The 22142-nt window shown below is 41.5% G+C and overlaps 1 protein-coding gene across 5 annotated transcripts in view; it reads left to right on the top strand.

Moving 5' to 3' along the window:
- rabgap1l (RAB GTPase activating protein 1-like) overlaps nt 1–22142 on the top strand; it is a 98856-nt gene that overhangs the window by 72204 nt on the left and 4510 nt on the right. For 4 of the 5 annotated variants that reach the window (XM_053431309.1, XM_053431307.1, XM_053431308.1 and 1 more), the window contains exons 18-23: nt 1595–1636; nt 6484–6612; nt 16095–16187; nt 20164–20274; nt 20842–20946; nt 21965–22048. In XM_053431309.1, coding sequence (XP_053287284.1) covers nt 1595–1636; nt 6484–6612; nt 16095–16187; nt 20164–20274; nt 20842–20946; nt 21965–22048 — 564 coding nt within the window. Of the gene's footprint in view, nt 1–1594; nt 1637–6483; nt 6613–11388; nt 11670–16094; nt 16188–20163; nt 20275–20841; nt 20947–21964; nt 22049–22142 lie in introns of those variants that run through there. The other variant, XM_053431311.1, reaches the window with a different exon arrangement.

Here is a 22142-nt window from a genome sequence, read left to right as displayed (position 1 = left end):
ATCATTATTTTTTCCTCCCAACAACATTTTTCCTCCCATCCATCCATCCAACTATTATCTAAAACACTTATAAGGGTTGCTGGAGCCAATTCCAGATACATATAGACATAAAGCCATACATGCATACATACAAACAACCATTAACCTTACCCCAGTCAGCATGTTGGCCAGTAAGACCCTGGTTGAATCAGGATTCAAGCCAGAAACTTCCTTGCTGTGAGGTGACGGAGCTAACCACTGCACCCCCGTGCTGCCCCTTGTTCCCCAGCATTTATTCATTTTCTTTTTAACTGAACCTCTCTTAACCGCTTCATATCTTGAGGTCACTACCCAAGATTTGTTTGTAATGAATGAAACGTTTTTGTCTTTTTTACGTAGTCTCGAGCCATCACACATCCCTCTGCACATTTCCCCATCTCCATCGTTCTGCCTCTCTGTATCTTCTCCTCTTTCCGCCCATGAATCCATCTTTCCTCGGACACACATGACTCTGAGATTATCTTTTGAGCGGGCCTCAGCCCTGTAGCACCATCTTGAGGCCCACAAAGAAAGGCGTATGGAGCCACCCCCTCTTCTTCTCTTTCTCCCGTTATTTTTAGAGCCGTCCAGATATTTTTAGCTCTGTGTTGCCATGTGAACTGGTTGTCACGGAGACCAAGGAGACGGGTGTTCCCATGCGATGATGACACTGATGCTTTACATTAGCTTTTTCTTTATGTGTCAAATTCACTGTTATTGTATCTGCAAAATAGGGAGAGCAGACACAGCATCACAGCATGCATGTCCATATTTATTTTAACGTCTGAATACACTCATTTAATATTTTCTGAGGTACCTTTGTTTGTAGTTAGAAATAGCTTTAATATTCGTATTGGTAATTATATTACAGATAAGTTTTAGCAATCAACCAGAATCAACCAACATTTAGGTTCTTAAGAAATTATAAAGCTTATCAACCATGATTATATATATTGCTAAGGGTTATTGCTAAAGTTATTGCGATAGGCTGCTTTGATTAACTGATTATCTTCTGGTTTGTAAAGAAAAAAAGTGCTAAAATATTAAAGTTCAGTTATTTGATGGAGTTCTATAGAGTCTGGCATGTTCTCTTACTTTGCTGCATCACTGCCATTTTGCAGACAACTTTTCTGCTGAATTTCTTTTTGTAAAAAGTAAAAAATGTCAGGAGACTTATTTCCCAGACAGTGATTGCTTCCTCTCCCGTGCAGATTGCCCTGACAATTTTGTTTTCTTTATATGGCAATATGTCCAGTCTCTTCATCTTTAACCAGGAAGATCCGGAAGTGCGTCTGCAGCAGAGCTTCCCATCCTTATGAAACTAGATTCTGTATGAAAACAACTGGGTTAAATTAAGCTGCAGAAAAGCTTTAATTTCAAACACGTGATGTTTTTTGCACAAACTCTTACAAACTTTTAGAAATGTAAGGTAATGGTGACAGTGTAATAAAAAAAAAGGAACACTGACATAAACTGATGTGGTGATATGGCTCTCAGCATTACAAAAATCTGCTTATACACGTGAACTCAGAGCTCTTGTTTCTGTGCTCATATCCAATTCTCTTTTCTTCTCCAGGGTCTGAACATCATCTTCAATGTAGCCCTGGCCCTGCTCAAGGTTAGTATGATTTCATTCATTTAAAAAAACTGCCTGTTAATGCAGGTTTAACTATGAACTTCTTGTTTCAGAAATTGTTGTCGTCTCTCTAGTTTTAGATCCACCTTACTTAAATAAAGGAGAGATTATATTAATTATTGAATATATCTGTTGACTTTTGTTGTGTGCCCAAGAGACAACAAAGATTTCATTTTATTTGAGTTTTTTGACATTATTGGACATTTGTGCAGAGCAATGATTCAGGGAGGCATGACTCTGCAAAGGAGGTGCTCTGGTGCAGAGGTCTCATGGTTAGAGGTTAGTCAGTTCGTTGGCCTTCATCGCCCCCTAGTGAGCACATGAGAAACTGCATCTGGAAGTGAGAAGCTTCCAAGACAAATTAGTCATGTGTAAGAACTAATTATCCTAAACATCATGCTGGATGTGATGCTGTGTGTCACACCAGCTGCCAGTATACTTATATAAGATCCTTAACAGAATAAAATTCATGTGCTTTTGTGTTGTGGGGGATCTCTTCTTTGGACTTTGATTTAACTGATAGCTTTCAATTGATTCCTTTACTATTATTGTATGTTTACGTTTTTGCAGTTTATAGACTGGAGGAATTTATATAGTAGTTTCTATAAAAGTCTGTTTCTGTACAGTTTTCCTCCGATTTTTATATTAATATTGTTTAATTTAGAATCAAAAAAATTAAAATTTCAATAATATATATATATATCAAATTTGAATTTGGTTTGATACATACTAAACAATCAATAGAGAGACATTATCACAAACTTGAGATAAAATAACCAAACACTTTTATCGATATGATGTTTTATATTTTAGTGGCATTAAAAAGCACTAGTTTCCATGTTAAAAAGGAAATCTGGCAAAAATGTTGAGCCATTAGAGTGGACTGGTGTCGAAGTACTTGTAGTTGTTTTATGAGATCTGTCTGTGGTTGGATGAATCAATACATTTCGCAATGACTGTATCATATTGAATGATCGTGCCTTTTTGTTAAAGGCACACATTCATTTGAAGGGATTGTCTGAATGGAAGTGACACCGTCATTTCAGGAACACTCAGGGAAGAAGGCCTTGCACAGTCATCGTCTCAGTCAACAACGATTAACCACAACACAAAACGTCTCAGCATCATCAATAATCTTTTTGATTTATTCTCAAAGAAATCTTTGAGTCAATTACCGGGATCGATGACAAGGAATTCTTATGTTAAAGGATTTAACCTGATCTGTTTTTCTCGGTGATCTGGTGATTATTTATTAAAACAACTTTTCTTAAAAATATTTGTGAGTCACTAAAGTTGTACAGGTACAGTTTAAAGATGCTGATATAAAAAAATAGTTAGTTATTAAATCAGGATAGAACATTTTTATCAGGTGTGTAATTTTGGTTTTGCCACCAAAATCAATCTTCAAACATCATGTACCAAACTTAAATTCTGATCTAATAAAAAAATTCCTTCTTAAAAAACAATTGCACATTAAATAACCACAGCAATATAGCTTGAAAATATGATTAATGATAATAAATACATATATATATTAATTTATATAATAATATTAAATCAATATATTACACTGTAATGCAGCTGCACTTAGGCCTTCTGCTCCGAATCAATAATTTAGTAATAATGTATTCTGTGTGTCAGAGAGAGAAAGATGTGGTGGATGCGATGGTCGGGAATGGAGAACAAATGAGGATGATAGGAGGGTGGAAGGGGCTTCCACTGCCGGCCTCCCATTGGCCAGGCATGACGGCATTATCCCTCGAGTCTCCCTCCTCCCTCCTCCATCCATCCGTCGCTCTTCTCCGCTCTCATCACCCCTCCCTCCGTCTGCGTTCACCACCCTCCCTCTCCTGCTCGGCAGTCGCCATCCACATCACAACAGGAGCATGAGCGATAGCCTTAGCATTCTGAACCTGGAGTAGGAAATCTCAGTGTTCTTGTGTTTTTTCTGGTGTTTTTATTTTTTAAATCTCTTTCATCTTTACCTCCCTCGGATATCTGCTTGGAGCCTCGTCTCTCGTTCTCTCCCTTCTTTACCTTCTTACAGCCCTGCCTCCACTCTGTGGGCTGTATTTCTCCAGCACGCTACCTCTGTCCACCACCCAGACCTCTGCAACGGAGCCGCCCCTGCTAGCTGCCAGCTGTTAGCATCACAAGGGGAGTGAGACTGGTGAAGAAAGACAGGAAGGCAGCGTGTGCTAGAGAGAAACAGAGGAAGGGGAAAACCGTGTGGTTTCTCTGCCTCGCCTCCGGACCATCACTCCTGATAGAACACACACACTCATGCAAACCGGTGTGGTCGAGAGGCAGAAGTGACTTTCCATCTGAAGGAGCTGGCTTATCATCTAAAAGATCCTCTGACCGATACACACCGGATGCTTGGCCGCTGCTGCTAATGGAGATGTGCCAGGCTCCATGCTGGATCTGTTGACTGGCCTGGAACTGGACAGAGCTCAGATCGTAGGATTATATTAGTCAAAGACTTACATCCTTATAGAGGACATTTTATTCCGTGCGACTACCTCGTTCCAAACTCGTGCATAGCATCAGCTTCCACTCAGCCGGAAACCAACGCAAATATGCAGTGCATCATCTTCCCCTGAAGGCAGACAAGTGCCAATCAGCCAGGCTAACCGAGCACATCTTTGTTTCTGTTGTGTTGTCGGGACCGTCTAGTCAGTCGTAGGCAGGGACTCTTCAGATAAAAGGATTCATACGCTCATTTCAGTGGGTTTTACATTTCAAAGAGAGCTGAAATCCAGGCGTGGCTAGCCATTTGGAGACAGAGTAGAAAACGCATCACATACTTTGATGTGTTTGTCTCATTCGCACTCAGCATTGAGTGTTAACGCCACTCAATCGGAGAGGATTTCCTCTCCATCTTTGAAGCCTATCAACGAAGGTGTAATTTAAATAAAGGTGCAGTCCTTCTCCATCGCTGCTGTTTGCCGGAGCAGCGGCCCACGTGTTGAGCAGCTCTGTTGCTAGGCAACTGTATACTGGGTTGGAATTGGTTGGGGGAGTTTGGCAGAAGAAGATGAAAGTGGGTAGTGTGACTGGTTTACAGAAAGAGTCTGGCAGGTAGCTGGAAGACTACCATGCCGCAAGCAGCTTCGACAAATCATTGTGTGACTGTTATTATGCTGCGTCCGATGGCCGCCTCTGGGCTCTGACAGTGGTTCAAGCTGAGTGGCCACCGCCTTGGTCGTGAAATTGTGTCCTGAACCGTATCAGTCTTAACTTAACCCCCCCAGAAAGCCACTCACCTCGGACAAACTGACCTCAAATCAAATCTTGGCTCTCTTAAGTTGACCATATATTCCTCCATCAACTGGGAAACCCACTGGATCATTTTGACGACATGCTTGAGTCCTCTGCCACCCTGACCCCGGAGCGGGACCGGCCCTCTCCCTCGCCCTGTCCCGCTCCACCACCATCTCTTCCCCCCTCCTCTCCGGCATCTCCTCCCCCTGTACCGGCCCTGACCTCCCATATGCCCCTTCCTGCAGCGCATAGAGCGTTGGAGGACGGAGAGGGAAAGGCTGAAGAGAGTGCACAGAGCGGTGAGGCCTCAGCGGACTCGGTCTGCAAAGTGATGGGTATTCTCGGGATGGGACACCGGCTCTTCGTTCCCAAGCTCCTGGCGGTGAGAGGCAGGTGGTGGGGCCGGTAACAGATGCTGGATGGGGAAAAAAGAAAAGATTAGCATGCATGGGTTAATGACTTTATGAGGGAGTGGTTGTTGGTTCATGACCCTCAACATCCTTTATAATAGATCACCAGTCTGTTTTGTTAACATAAATACAGATTCTTGTCTAAAAAAAGGCATCTAAACTTTAATAGAAAAAAAATCTCTTGAAATATAAATCTAAATTTGAAACAAGGCACTTATCTGTCTATCCTCGGTCGGAAAAAAACCTGAATGTTCATTCACACTATCTGAGGTACCTAGTGTCTTTGCATCTGTTCACCACCAGGTGGTGGTATTGGTGTGTTTTGAACACTTATTGATTAGATATATCTATATAATTTTTCTTCATTCACTTTTGATTTGATAGATTCAAATTAAGAGCGGCACTCTTTTGCCTCATGCAATTAGCTACTGATTAGCTGCTCTGCAGTAGCTCGAATGCGGCCTCATTACTTTTTGATAAGAGGGAGGAGTGTTTTCTTTCAAACAGTAACTTTCCTGTCAGCAGGTTGTTCTCCAACTTGTAGACGCTACTGCGGGACAGTGAATGTGTTTGTCGATGGTTTAGGTTTGATACGTTATGTGTTATATTTAAGGTATTCAGCCATACACTCTGGTTAAAAATTAGGTTCATTCAATTTAAGGTCAAATTTCAGGTTTGTGAGTTTTTAAAGGCTTTAGTGGATCTGGGGAAAAGTAAAACAATTATTTTTGACTAATCATTGTATCGTTGTAACATTGTATTGTTGGACAATGAATTGGATTGGTTTGGCCTGACTCAAATTTAGAAATCTTCTAAATGTGTTCATATTTCAAGAGCAAATAGCACAGCGCGGCTACAATATGACCTTTCTTCTGTCCTGTTTGTCATCAGAGAAAATATTAGATTTCTTTTCAGATCATTTGCTGCAAGTTATTGGTTAAGTGTGATTTAACTAAATGAATCTCGTATGAATCACTGTGACCTTCATGAAACAGTCAATCGCTTCATCAGTCTGTTCCTCCTGAATCTAAAAATCGAACAACAATCTGTTGGCGGTTTCTCTGTGCTCTTCATGTCTCATTTTAATGGCATCCATTGTTTTTGTCTGCCTCCACCACCTACCCTCTCCTCCCACCTCCTCATGTCTCGCTCCAGACGTCCAAAGAGGATCTGCTGCAGGCTGATTTTGAAGGGGCTCTCAAGTTCTTCAGAGTCCAGCTCCCGAAACGCTACAGAGCTGCAGAGAATGCCCGAAGGCTTATGGAGCAGGCCTGCAACATCAAGGTAAGCAGCACTGCAAACAAACACACCAAACCAAGACCCAGCCCTCAAACAGCGAGGTGATAAATAAAAAAAGTCCCAGAGTGATGTCCATTCAAAGGATTTGCACTGTAAAAACCACAATCTGCATGACCACTGTGTACAAATGCACACATCATGTGCATAGGAAGGAGTACGGGTTATTGTGCGAGTCTGAGCAACACAATAAAGTCGTTTTGGCATCTTCCACTGAGATACAAACATGTAACAAATCTTTCTCTCCCTGGAAATGTGGAGATGATGCTGGGAAGTCGCTCAGGTCAGTCAAAAAGATGAGTTGAGAGTGTGACATTTTGATTTTCTCGGACTTTCTGTTGCTACCTGTTTCCTTCTGGAGCACAAGCTGTGTCTCTGTTTCATCGGGAATGGTGTTTCTCAGTGTGCTGGGATCTCGTATTTTGTTTATTCCAACCAAGGCTAAAACACAACAGACATCTACCTTTAGTAGCTCTAAATGTAAAAGCTTTTGTCATCTGGATGCACAGTGGGTTTGATCTCTGCTGTTGAAGAAGCATAAGGAGAGAGAGAGAGAGAGAGAGAGAGAGAGAGAGAAAGAGAGAGAGAGAGAGAGAGAGAGAGAGAGAGAAATGTCTGAGGTGGTTACTGCATTCTATCACACACAGTTTAGTCATGTATGTTGAAATCCATATTTTTTGTTCACTGGGCTGGTCTGAAATAAAAATGATTTGAATAGTGTTCATAGTTTCATCAAAGACTTCTGAGATGTGTGTTCACTAGAATGTCCTTTCATGTGTGCCCACACGTTATCATGCTCCTGTTGACCTTAATGAGGCTGCTGGCATTTAGGGAATTTGCTGAGTTCACTAGAGACCAAGTGCATTACCCAGTGTATAAGATAATATGTCTGTCAGCAGAAAAGGAAGGAAAGGAGTTGACAGAGACAGATGGAAGAGATAATCTTGCTCCCTCCCCTCTTCTGTCTGTCTCTCCCCTGCTTATTTCTTTGATACAGTTAATATCTTACATTGCAGGTATTCTCTGACTTTTTAATCCAGAAAAGCTCAGAGTGAGTGAAGAGGTTGAGATGCAGCATCGTGGTTGAGGGCCTGTGTGCAGGGTGCATGGCTCTAAGTGCCTACGATTCCTCCATGTTCGGTGTATTTCGATGCTTTTCTACACACAGGATATCCTGCGCTGTGACTCACACTTAATCTCTGGTGGTATTGTAGCATTTTGGTTGTCTTGCACAATCCTGACAGCGTTAGGACCTGACATGTCATGTTGTTCTAGAAGCACACACACGTGAGAAAGTTCACTCTGCATGCTCTCACGCTCAAATACACACACTTTACCAGGCATGAACAGATGTCATTTTACCAAGCACCAGCGATGATGCCTCCTCTGCAGCCACACGTGGTGATTAACGTGCTGATTGATTTTGTGTGTGCAATGGATTAAGTGGTTTCATGTAGAGAAAAAAAAATGTGTCAATGTTGACTGGAGCTCTGACTGTGAAGTCTCACTCACTGAAGTGAAACACAACAGAATGGTGGATATTACCCATAAACTAAAAGCTTCCTCACTCTTCAACAATGATAAACATTGATTTATAATGACTAAAGTATTCTTAACTGATCTACAGTTGTGCATTACTCCTGATGGGATGGATTTTGGCAGATTAAACTGCAGCTAACATTCGGTTTTGAAGTTCCCACAGGAGATGGTACCCACTCACCAAAGTTACATATAGAGGGTTCAGGGGGAGGAGTGAGAGCAAGGCCCTAGAATGATACTGGAGCTCAGAACACAGATATTCCTGAAGATATTCTATTTTCCTTCCTATGTGGAGAGCACTGTCAAACCAGTCAGTCCATATCTCCATGGATTGTAATCAGGTGACAAAAGGACATGGTATATGAATCAGATTATTATACTCATCAAACCATTCAGTGACCCCCTAATGCTCTATATAGAAGCATCTGTCTTCATCGCACACACACACACACACAAACACACACCAACCAGATGCTTCTGACTAAATTAGCTGTCATCTACACAGGTCTGATAGGACGACTAAGCCCCTGGGCACACGTGTGACAGCCTGTTTCTTTCTGCTGGGTCTCTTGAGCATCCTTTGCCTGATGGTATAAACCCCTGACGTCCCTCAACATCTCTTAAGATGGCGTATTTATTGTCACACTTTTTTTCTGCCTTACACAAGCTTTCTCAGCTGAGGTCTCTTTTCTTTGCACCTTTCTCACACACCCACACACCCACACACACACACACACACACACACACACACACACACACACACACACACACAAACACACTTAAACAGAGAGTATTGGATTCAATCCGTCTGTTTGGATCACAAATATTTTGTCACCCTGTAGGAATCTTAGAAAGAGTCTTAAGCTGTATATTATTGGACTCTTGGTCAAATATTTCAGGGAATGCAGGATATGAGCAGAGTGGCTGATTTGCGAAAGAGAGAGAAAAATACAAGTGCTCAATAAATCCTTTGATGGCTTCTCCTCAACAAGATTCTCTCTACTTTCATCTTCTCTTAATACAGTCCCTTTTTTCATTTTAAAAATAGAATATTCCTTGTGGATACAAGTATATGGAGCGAGTCAGTCAGAAGCTGAGAATAATGAAAATGACTGAGTGGTCAAAGAGTCTTGCTTTCCTTCCTCTCCATCCCACTCTTCTCTGTTTTTTACCACTTACCATCCAGCCGGCCCAGACCGGCTCACAGATAACAGCCTGTAATATCAGCTTGCCTCATGCCACATTGCACAACACTCCATCACATCACATATATAACAAGTCAGGCCACATAGAGCCTTACAACCAGCAATCCTATCATTGTTCAACCTTTCATTAGAAATTTGTCAGAGGAACATCAGTCACAGTTTTACTAGATTTCAAATCGTTCCCTTTGTCTTTTTGTTTTTATATTCAATTTACAGAGATATCTTACAGAGAAAAGCTCTAAATATTCACAAAGTTTCTCATTTATGTGCTTGTGAAATGACTTAAGCACTTAAAGCTAGGGTTGGTAATCCCAGAGAAGCTTGCAAAAGCAGCACAAACGCAGTGAGAGTACGAGCAGGGTGTGTGCAGGCGGGCAGGTTGGTTAGTCACAGACAGATACGCCAGCCAATAATTTCATCTATTAAACAAGGGTTATCTATCTGCCTTCTTTCAACCAATAAATTTGTACTCATTTGTACAAGAGGAGGTTTCTAGACAAGTGGAGACAGTAGTTTCTATGGAGGAGTGTTAGAAGACCTTCCATACTCAACTCCCATCAGGGACATGGGGAAACCAGTCTGTCCCAGCCACTTTGCTTTCTCCTCAGACCCCTTTTTACATATTTTTCTCTGTCGACGCCTAAACCGGATCAGCTGAACTCTGTAAGCTGCTTAAAACAGCGAAAGAATTCACTGGCACCTTGGCTTGATGAACACAACGGGTAGTAGGGTGGCTTAGGCTTTCTGGGGGATTATGGGAAGATTTTGAATTTCTCTGCCTTCTTAAACATCCACCAGGCCGCGACCGGAGTGATGACTTTTCAGGACCCTCGAGAAAAAAAGGAGAGAAATGGCGTACATTCATTTGCTGCTCAGGGTTTGACTGATTAATCCGGGTTTTATTTACCAAATCCCTCCTCCAAGAGGAAAGCTCAACTTTTAACCGACCGAGGAGAAACAAGAGAGAAGGAGTGAGTGTAGAGAGACTGACAGGATCATTTAGAGAGAGAGGGATGAAGAGTCCTAGACTAAGACTCACATGGAAGGTTTTAAACAGAGAAATAGAGAGAGACTTTGACGTATATAGTTCAAGTAACGTATTAGAAGCGTTGAGATAAATTAAACAGAAAATAAGAAGGATACAGAGAGAGATGTGGGAAGCTGCCATATTGGAAGTCAACCGCTTAAGGGCAACAGTAGCTGACTGTGACAGACTCCATTCTGCATTTATAACTTGGTTGTCTCAGCGTTGACCACGTGTACGACGATGAAAAATACTGCATCTTGAAAAATGAAAAAGAAATAATCGTGGATTCGTCCCCTTGAGCAAATCTTCAAAAATATGAATGGGTTCTTTTTTGGCTCATCCTCACACCAAATTTCGGGATAATTCGTCAGCAGTGTGAAAACAGAGCGGTAATAACTAGACACATGGGAAGAGCCACACAGACGGGTGAAGTGATGGTTGTTGTTAAGTCCCTTACGAGGGGGAATAGGTTTCCATGAGGTAGCTTTAGCTCTGTGTATGTGTGTGTGTGTGTGTGCGGGGGGGGCCTACACAGCCTTGTAGTGGCTCTCTCTTCACTCTTTGGGCGTTACAGTTGGAACGATGTGCAACCGTCAGCGACAAGTCACTGTGGTGGATCTGACAACTTCCTTCCTCTCTTAACCTCAAACGCACACACACACACAAACACACACGTAAACAAGCCTTTATCTTTATTTTTATCAGCAGCAGAAAATAGAAGAAAAAAACTTCTGTCAGTAACTATAGAGAGAATCAAGCAGAGTGAGGGAGAGAGATCATAAGAGTGTGGGGGGGGGGGGGGGGGGGGGGGTACTCACTCAGTGGAAACGAAGAAAAAGCAAACTCATCCTCCCCTGTGTTGCACAGAGAGAGAGAGAGAGAGAGAGACAAACAGGTGTGTTGTACTGCCCCCTCGCTCTCCTCCTCCTCCTCCTCCGCCTCCTCCTCCTCTCAGTGGGCGGGATTCGGCTCCTGAGGGACTCTCGAAAGCAGCCCGTCGCCTCCTCCTTCACTCTCAGAGAGAAACAAAACCTGTCAGCCGCACTCCTCTCCTCTCCTCCACCTCTTTCCTCCTCCACCTCCTCCTCCTTCTTCCCTTATTCTTCTTCGTTTTCCCTCCTCCGTGCTGCTGGGAACTAGCAGGAGTCAAGATGATGCAGGAGATTTCCATCATGGTGGCGTACGACGCTCATGTGGTGGACCGGCCGGGTGAGGAGGACACCCTGGCTCGCTTGGTCGCCCACTCCAGACCCCTCAGAGCTCTCAGGCCGGTGGTAGGTCTGGAGTCTTGTCACTTTTCTTTCTTGAACATTCACAGCTCTACTGGCCCTTTTGTCCTTGGCAGTTGTTCGAAAGAATAGGGAAGTTATTTCTATTTTCTCGTCTTCATTTTATTTGTCTTTTTCACTTGGGCCGCCCCTATGATTGTGTTTATAAACACTGGTGGAAATGCAGGCTTTACAGAAACTACATTTCCTTTCATGTGTTTAATGGTGTGTGGACTCCTGCACAGTCGATTTGTGTATTTGAGTTTTTTTCTGAAAGTGCGTCTGATGTTTAAGATTACAGAGCTTTGTCAGTCAGTGCAAACACGGAGCTGTGTGACTTTGTTTAAATTTCGTACATAAATTGTGAGTGGGTGTGTGTTTAGTAGACTGCACATATTTCAATATTCAAACTGCTTCATCTGAGAGTGGATCACTCCCCTCGATGCTCATACACGATGCCTGTGATTTCATCTTAGAGGTTTGGGACCAATTCCATTTCCTGCTTCAGGGATTCAGGTCAGGGAATCTAAAATGGGCCTGGTACCATTTCCTGCGTCACCAGGCAACTTTAATCGCATCACCTGAACTACAGAGGCCCCTTTGTCCTCAAAGTGGCTTCAAACATCTACAGTGAAAGTTGTGGTAAGGCAGCATGTGGTTTGGTGATGCTTCGGCAAGTTTGAGCTCTTAGACTCTGACTGTGCGCGTGTGTGTGTGTGTGTATTAACAACTAGTTTTAATGAAGCTGCCTTGAGGATGACATTACTGTATCTAAGCAGAGTGGGCTTATCTCAGTGCCCCTGGAATTTCAGGAATATCACTAACTGACATTTGAGCTATTTTCCTCCAATGTTTCTGGGAATGTCTGCATATTTTCGGTGTCTCACGCTGAGAGATATACTATTGATAACGTGGTGATGTGTAAATTGGAACTTACTTTACAGTTCAGTGTTTAAAGAAAATATCAGATAACAATGAAGATATCAATGTAAAGGAAATGGAAGCAGGAAAAGTCAGGGTATAGTTGCACTGATATTTGCCAACATTTAATTTATTAGTTGCATCAGGTGGTTTTCAGGTGGTTTTCAATCAAACTGAGGTAACGGTTGGAAGGAAAAAACAAATGAGCAGGCTGATGCAGTTATGTGAAGGTCATGGTGTCGGGGATCCTGAGTGATTGTAGCTGTAGTGGCTCTGTGTGTTTGATTAAAGCGCCTCGCCTCCATCAGGTGAGCACAGCCCAGTTTTACTTTCATTACACAGCCACACTGGAGTGTTTGTGTGCTTTAGGGGTGTTGGAAGGCAGCGGGCTACATAATCAGTAACCAGCCTTCAGTTTGTCTGTCGATGATTTCTGATTCAATGTGTGACTCAGCGCTTCTTTCTTTTTTAATTCTTTTGTATCAGCAGAGAGGCGCGGACTCAGGAGATGCGAGTTTAAAGCCCCAACATGTTGAAGTGTCCCTGAGGGAAACTCTGAATCTCTAACAGCTGCTGTTCTCCAGCTGATGCTGATCTCTGAAATCTGCCCTTGTTAATCAATTAGAGTTCAGTGTTGTGATGATTTGCTCGTCGCATTCATTAAATTTCACTGATTCACTTAGGACTTTCACAAAAGTGTAATCGTGTTAGACTCATAGAAGCTAACATTCTCCTAATATTGAGTCGTAAACCTTTTTACACGATTGGAAGAATAGACTCATTGTGGCATGACAGAGGAAAATAGGTTGGTTGAAAGAAAACACAGAAAACGTATATTTTCCTCTGACTGTAACACAATAAGCTAAACTTCACTTCCTGTGTGTTAGAAGAAATCTGCACATCAGGGGGAAAAACTGGGGGTTTGTTACCTGCAGAAATCTGTGACTAACCATCTCATACAGGAAGGTTGGAAAATATGATACAACCACTGTCTTTGGTTGGTGAAGTTGATTCTGTGGGAGAATGCACGAAGGCAGAAAATGAGTGTGTGAGAAGTGGCTTCTCTGGTTTCCACTCTGAACGTCAGAATGGCAGATCTGGAGGTGGAAACACACACACAGTTTTCTCCTTTTCTTTCTCAATATTCTTGCACGTTAATTTTATGTTATAGCCTTGAACCTAAGAGTTCTTAATACACATGCACAATGAGGAACTTCCTGTGCATTCAGGAAGTCCTCAGTCCCCTTTAAAAAAATGTAATACTTTGTTATTGTTCAGGTCTTTGCTAAGATAACAAGTAACATTATTTGCTCTCTTATCAATCTACAAACAATACCACACAAATACAAAGGGGAAAAGGAGGGAGGTCCCTTTCTCAATCTAAAACTGCAGGGAAAAGAAAACATTGATTCACACTTTGGATATAAATGATGCACCGTGGCTGTGTGATAGTCTAGTATTGGAAATCAAACTCCTGTGTCTCCCAGTGTTGATGCCTAGTGCACCGTGTGCAATTCTTCCTCATTGTTTGGGTACAATCCAGTTATTATTAACCAGTGTTCAGAGACCCGAGCTGCTTGTTCTTCCCACACAGATAACAACAGAATAGGTCTGAGTTGTGTTATCTCCTGAGGAGTTGTGTGTCACACAGATTAAATTGTGACGTTCATTAAGCTCAGTGGTTTTTGGGTCATAAAGACACAGGTCAGTGCGGAGGTCAGGTGATGACAGTCACTACGCACAGGCACCCTTAACAAGTGGCTGGTTTCCTTTCTGATATAGATCTATGTATTATACATCGGTATATAAAGGAAATGTGCTTTACAATGCTCTTTGTCTAGCTTTTAAAATCAGGCACTTTATTTAATCATTCACAAAGAGGTTCTTCATTTATGAATCGGACATTTCTTTATTGAGGTGAAATGATTTACATGTCATTGTTATGTTGTCACTGGATGTTTATTTGACAAGCGAATAAATGATTAACAATGCTGGACTAAAGGCTGAATGGCAGAGAACTGGGAGAGGGGGAGCAGTGAAATCATTATTGAAGCACTATAAATTATTTTATTGGTTTTGGTTTTACAGTGAATCGGTGTCATTTATCATTTTTTAGATAAGCAGCAAACTGCAGCAGACTGAGTGTATGGGTTTAATTTAAAGAGGCAGAAAGGATGAATATTTATTGATTTTAAGAACAATCCTTTTGTGACTGCACCAACATTTGAGCTACAGAAGTGACTCTGCCTGTACCCTGCTGTTCTAATCAATGACTGTCATGTTGCACTTTGTGATGAGGAATATCTTTCTAAGATATCCTTATTCACGTGAATGTGTTTTTCTTCTCTCTTGATATGTAACCCATAGATAGAGACGTAAGAGATAAACACTATACACAAAACTGAATCAGGCTCTTGACTCGATTTCAACAAAACCAGGGAAGGACATGGATACACAAAGACACACTCTACAGTCTCAGAGGAGGGAGTCATCTGACTGAGACTGACCTGGAATCCCCAGCCTTAACGCTGGACACTATGGCAACACTGTTTCCACACAGGGGAGATAACATTACCCTCCACCTGAAACAGAAACACATGCACACACACACACACACACACACACACACACACACACACACACACACAGATGCAGCTCACACTCACTCAGTCATCGATGTCCAAAACACGCAGCTTTTCTTTCAGGTGTTTTCTCTCCATCACTTGAAATGAGAGACTTTGCAGAGTTCACCTGTTCACAGAGAAACGTTTGTGACCCTCAGGCTCTCTGCGCTTGTGGGAAAGTGAATCTTAGAGACTTTTACACAACACAGAAACGTATCATGATTTGCTGAACTAGGCAATGTCCTTGTTGGCAGGTGAAATTGAACACAGCACAAAGATGTCACAGTTGGATTTTGTGTTAGTAGTTTTCTTAGATAAAATCTCTATGTGCCTACTCTGTGTTGAATTTATTCAGAGTAAATATTTATTTTAGAAAGTGTAAAATTTAGTGTTTGTAATGTGTTCATATCAGAAACAGCAGACTGTGCAATAGAAAATTGAAACTGTGCAGCATAAAACAATATTTCAGCAGAAATGTTCAGCTCGGTTCATTTATGTAGATTTATTCTGACCTTTTGAGTTTCTTTTAATGTTGGAGTTGTAAAAAATGAAACCCTTACTGCTCACATCAGGTCACTGCAATCGACTGCAATAACTGTAGCTGTCTATAGAGCCCTGTTGAAGTTTTCTAAAGACAGACCTACTTTCTTAAAGCTGCAGTAGACCTCTTACTACTCTGGCACAATGTGACTGTTGCTGGTTCCGACTCAGAGAACAACACCGCAGCGAGGACGCCTAATCTGAAAATCACTTGTTTTTGCTTCTCCAAATAAATAAACACATCTTCTCTCTGAATCTCCAAACAGCAAAACATGCGCTTTGATTTCTATCACACAGGATATGAGATGTAAGTTAACGATGTCCACAATTGTCCTCTTGCTTTCAGGTTCCAACCAAAAAGCTGAAGAAGTTTGAGAAGGAATATCAGACGCTGAGAGAGAGCCAGCTGCAGCAAGAGGACCCCATCGACCGATACCAGGTCGGACACAAACCCACAAACACACACACATACACACATTAGGACATGACTTTCCTTATCTTGGTTACTTGTGCTCCAATGTTTTATCTTCTTGTAGCAGGTGGAGTTAAACGCACACATCTGTTTTATTGTTCAGTCTTAGAGATGGTGAGAAAACCCTTTGCTCTTCATGCTTCTTTGAAGTCGCCGTGTTTCTTAAAATAAACCAAGTTTCTAATATTGGAAATCTCCTGTGAGCATGAGTGTGTTCATCAAACTCTTTTATTCACTTACTCTCTCTTATCGTGTTTGACCCGTCTATTTTTGGCATTGTTGTCAAGAGGGGTGTAGCTGCAGTGACCTCATCTCGTCTGATTCTACGCGAGGTAATAAAAAAAAAACGGGAGATGTGAGGGAAGATATTTAAAGATTCATCCAAACTCAAACTGTCAGCGCACAGCACGTCTTTATTTAATGTGTTGTAGGTTTTCTTTCTCTTTTTCTTTGTTTAAATCTGTCATTCTTGTTTTTCCTAAATCTCAGGGCACAGTTAGATTCTCTTTTTCAAATTTGGGTTAGGGTTAGAAAATAATCCTAACCCCTCTGTGGCGCTCTGTGGGTTGAATTTCTTAAGTCTGCAGGTTTAATATAGAATTTACAGAAACAGTTGATTTCTAACAAACCAGCTGCTCTTGTTGCATTTGTTTGTTCTTGTGGACAGACTCTTAGAGAATGATGTAATATATTTCTTTCAACAATAATTAAGTAAGTTCACAACAAATTTGTAAGCGATGATGTAAAAACCCAGGTCTGTCTTTTTATTGTGTCACATGATTTTCCCCAACAACCAAACTGCTACAGATCCAGCTAAAGTATTTCAAATTGTGAAATGTTCACTTCCATGTGTTGTTCATTTCAGCAAAGTCAAGTTAGTTAGTTAGTCATATAATAATTGAATTTGGCTTTTTTCTAAACAAAGGCTGGAAATGAATATAGTTTGACTTTGTTGGTCTTTGTAAGGATGTGTAGAGGTCACACTGACTGTGTTGTCAAACATTTGTGTCATTTAGAGACGACTGGTCGTAGTAGTTGGAAAGAGGGAGGAAGGTCACTGCTGACATTTAGTTCAAATTAGTTGTTTAAATTCACTATTTTCAAGCCTCATGGTTTATTATGTTCTGGATTGAGTTAAACAGTTCAAGCTGTGTTCTACAGTTGTCTGACCCACTAAACAACAAAGCCCCTCAGATCCTGCAAGACAAATGAAGATAATATTTCCTGAACTGATTTAACATTAAAATAAATACTGGACCGTGTTTCTAGGTTTATGAAGTTTTCAGCCATTGTTTTTTTTTTTGGATGATTTCTAAAGTTCAGGTTCAGTTCAACAACAACAACAACAACCTGCTGATGTCCAGAACACGCTCAATGAAATATCATAAAAGTAGCATATGTGAGGGCATAAAACGGAATTTGATGAAACAAGCAGTGGCATTAAACAATCAAGTGAAACAGTAAAACAAAACCAGGAAATGGTTCATCATAAAAATCCCTCCTTGGTTTCCCCTGAGACGTGAGTGGCCTGTTGGTGTAAACAGCCGAGCTGCATGAGCTGCTGGTTCTTGAGGGAAGGAAGGAAGACTTTTACTGTAGATCAGAAGTTGGATCAGAGCCACCTCCTCTGGAGCCAGTGGAAAAACTTGGTTAGAGAACAGGAAGACAAAGACACGGAGCAGAGAAGCTGCCACCTCTGAATAAACGCAGGGTTCGATTTTACACAAAGGAATTACATCTCGTTATCCTTAAAGAAATTCAACAATTCACCATTCTGTGTGGTTCTATGCTCCGGGGTTAGGTATGTACCCGTGTGTTCCATCGTTTAGTCGACAGTAGTTTGTATTTGTCTGTGTGTTATGTGCTTGATACATGTAACGCATATGTGGTTTCTATGTCACAGTTCTTAGCTGCTTTCATTGTTTATATAACAACTAAATAAAGGGTATTTAAAAAAAAGAGCACAGCACAGAGTGTGTGAGGGAGAGAGAGTGAAGTGTCTCCCAGAGAAGGGAAACTCCCGCCAGGATCATGTGTGTGAGTTCAGTCAGTGCTGCTGGAGGCTCAATATGAAGGCGTTGTGCCTCTGGACAGCAGCACGGTAACCTGCCTCTGCTCCTACAGACAATCCACTTAATCTACTTCTGAAGGTGTTTGCTCGTCTTTATTGTTGTTGACATTAATCATTAACTATTTGTTACAATTTAAAGTGAATTCTTTGAAGTTCAGTCTAAAACCTCCCTCCCTGCTAACTGAGACGATGCGGCTCCCAAATTAAATTCACCACTTAACTGCAAACAGGAAGTGATTGAATCTGAAGAGCAGCATGAGGGCTCCTTGCAGGCAACGCTGGACTCATTGAGTGATATGTGATACTTTTATGTTTTCTTTTCCTGCTGGTATCTGTTTGTGTGATGTGTGATATAATGCATCAGAGGGTGATGGAGCTGTGTGACTTTCATGGTGACTCCACACATGCTGGTGTCAGGCTAGTTGGTTTATCCTAAATAAGAGATGAGCCGGACTGGTCCAATTTAAGTATTTATTGAGATGCAATGAAAGTTGAACAGCATAGCTATGGACAATTATCACAGCCTAGGCTAAATCAGTTAGCATTAGGTAGTTAATAATGGCCCCAAACAAAAGGGGTTTGATATAATTATAACAGTAGATTTAATATGATTGGTTATGAAAGATTGAAGGGGAGTCACCGCACATCATTTTGGTTCTCCCTTATTGGTCCACAGCTGTAGTCCCCCACCTCTTGTTAAGGAATCCAGGAAGTGACAAGAAGCCGCTCTCTGTGACGCTTCTACTACTCTGATAGTTGCTAAGCAAAATGTTCTCTTCATGAAAGGCCTTGACACAGCTGATGCCATGTGGGCCATTGGAGAAAGGAATATGATGTTCCTGCTATATCCAAACAATGTCCTGTTGATGTAAACATTAGGATCCTCGAAACCAAAACAACGAAACAAAACAATGTCAACAAAGTCACTCTGTCCAACCTCCAGAACTTATCAGACAGCTGCATGAAATATATGTGATGTGAATGAATCTAAGGGAATAATGGTTTAATACCAAAAGTTGAAATTCAGAACAATTATAAGATTCTTTATTAACACTATGCAGCAAGGGTTATTTATGAATAATTTGTATAAAGGCCTTATATCTCTCCCAACCTGCCTTTATTGAAAATAGTACAGTCAGACCCCAGAACAGCTAAAATATTGAATTCTCACACTGGTAACTGTTCTTTGTTTTTAGTTAAAAAAATGGTTGAGATCTGCTCATGTGAAACCAAAAGGAGAGTTTCACTGAGTAGAGAGATGCACGTATATTGTACTTTTACAGTTTATATTTGTGTAATTGCAGTAAATACAATCATTCAGACCAGTTAGGTATTTAATAGTAATTATTATGATGCCTTAATAGAGTAGCTGGGTGGGTGGGTGGGGTTAATTAGGGGAGGCAGAGGTCGTCTGGGTGACAGTGACAGGATATCACAGTCAGGTGACGCAACTTAGACCAACAGCTTTGTCCCACTGAGGCATGGCCGTCATGTGAGACTGTTTACAGGCAGACCAGCAGTCATGGGACTTCTCTAATGGTCTACAACGGGGACTTTAACATGGTGTGTGGGAGGGGGGGTGTATTGGGTGGTTTTTTTACCGTTTGAATAGAATTACAATTACCTTTCTTCAGTCTTTACGCTGCCTCTATCATAAAGCACCAGTAGACAGGGAATGAGGGTGAATGAGGTAAACAAAGAGCCGAGGACGAGGACAGTTCATGGACGGTCTCTTAATCTCTAAGCCAGAGTGTCTACGTTAGATAAATAATACAAAAACAATGAACGTTTTATGATTTATCCAAAAAGAAAAAAAATTAATGTTGTTATCATTTCATCATCATCAATGTGTTTGTGTGTGTGTGTGTACAGAGGGAGAACCGTCGCCTTCAGGAGGCCAGTATGCGACTAGAACAGGAAAACGATGACTTGGCCCATGAACTGGTAACCAGTAAGATCGCCCTTCGGACCGACCTGGACCAGGTAACGCTGCAACTCAAGACCATGTTTTTCTAACCGACACACTTGTTTCAAACTGAAAAAGATTCTATACATCAATTTGAAGAATGGATTTGTTTCGTAGGTCTGTGTCTATAATGTAGAGCTATCAACCTTTTTCTCTGACATGAACAGACTGATACCAAACACTCTACATCAACAGCTCTTGTTGAGCTGCACACACACATTTCATTAAACATCCACTGCAGCTGCTCTCGACAGTGAATCTATGCAACTGTATTCATTAGTAAACAGTCGAGATTTTTCAGTTTATCGAGTCTGTGTTTGTGTTGAGTGAAAATGCTGCTGCTGTCCTACAGTTGCAGATTCTATTCATTAAAGGGTCTTGTGTGTGTGTGCGTGTGTGTGTGTGTGTGTGTGTGTGTGTGTGTGTGTGTGTGTGTGTGTGTGTGTGTGTGTGTGTGTGTGTGTGTGTGTGTGTGTGTGTGTGTGTGCGTGTGTGCGTGCGTGCGTGTGTGCGTGCGTGTGTGTGTGTGTGTGTGTGTGTGCGTGTGTGCGTGCGTGCGTGTCCGTGTCCGTGTGTGCATTCAGGCGGAAGACAAAGCTGATGTTTTGAACAAAGAGCTGCTGAGCACCAAGCAACGTCTCGTGGAGACGGAGGAAGAAAAGAGACGACAGGATGAGGAGACGGCTCAGGTAACAGCTGCCTCTCAACATGCCTTAGTGATCAGTTGGTTTAATGGTCCCAGTCATAGCTTTGGACCATTGGTCGACTTTAACTAACATGTGTGATAAAGAAAAACAGACCTTTGATTAAGTTTTCATGAGGCAACACAACACATCATCAAACACTTCATTGTTTGATGATATTAATTTAGAACTGTATTGTAATGCACATTAAGTAACGAATGCCTCTAGTGAGCTTCTGTCCACGACCAACGTGTAACAACATCAACAAGAGGTGGATTATTATCAATGTAAGTCACAAGAGAACAGGTTCAGTTTGCTGTTTAATTACAGCAGATTCCATCGAGTTGTTCAGAAATCTGTCGCCACTGTAAATGATACGGAGCATTTTGTAATTAGTATTGATCATCAGCCTAATTAAAGGTTCAGTGTGTAGAACCCAGTGACATCTAGTGGTGAAGTTTCATGTTGCAGCTGAACACCCCTCACCTCACCCTCCCCTTCCAAACACGAAAGAGAACCTGTGGCCTTCAGTTGTCATAAAAACTCAAAGCTGTTTAGTTTGTCCATCTACTGTAAAAAACATGGCGGTCTCTGTAGAGAGGACCTGCTCCCGATGTAAATATAAAGTATTGAAAAATAAACGGCTCATTCTCCGGTAGAAAACAACAACAATTTGTACATTTTAGATGAAACAAACAACTGAAAACATTACTAGAATTATTTGATATAACATTTCTTTCACCTAAATTTGACACACGGATGGCCATGTTGTTTTTATTATCAGTGGGAGCTGATGCATCTTTAAAAAAGTTATATTCCACCACAACACAACCTGAAATTAAACTAAAAAGGTAGCATGGCCTTGGCTCTACATTTACTGTTAGTCAATGAGTTTCTATTGATCTCACCACAGGGGCCAGTAGTGGTAGAGTTATTGTTTACCGAGCCATAGAGAGAGACTGATGCAGTATTAACCAGTTGAATCCGTTCCATGAGAGTTCTGCTGTCGTTCTGTCCCTCGCAGCTGAAGGAAGTGTTCAGGAGGGAGCTGGAGAAAGCAGAGCTGGAGATCAAGAAAACCACAGCGATCATAGCTGAATACAAACAGGTTTGATGTTTGAATCACTCATTTGTCGTCAGTGCATGTAAATTGTATGATAAGTGTTTTAGTTTTGTGAGCTCTAGAGGTAAAGTAAGATATC

Source organism: Pleuronectes platessa, chromosome 9, assembly GCF_947347685.1.
Source record: "Pleuronectes platessa chromosome 9, fPlePla1.1, whole genome shotgun sequence".
In the NCBI taxonomy this organism is placed as follows: domain Eukaryota; kingdom Metazoa; phylum Chordata; class Actinopteri; order Pleuronectiformes; family Pleuronectidae; genus Pleuronectes; species Pleuronectes platessa.
The sequence above is the reverse complement of the archived record's forward strand: the minus strand, read 5'-3'. Positions and strand labels throughout refer to the sequence as shown.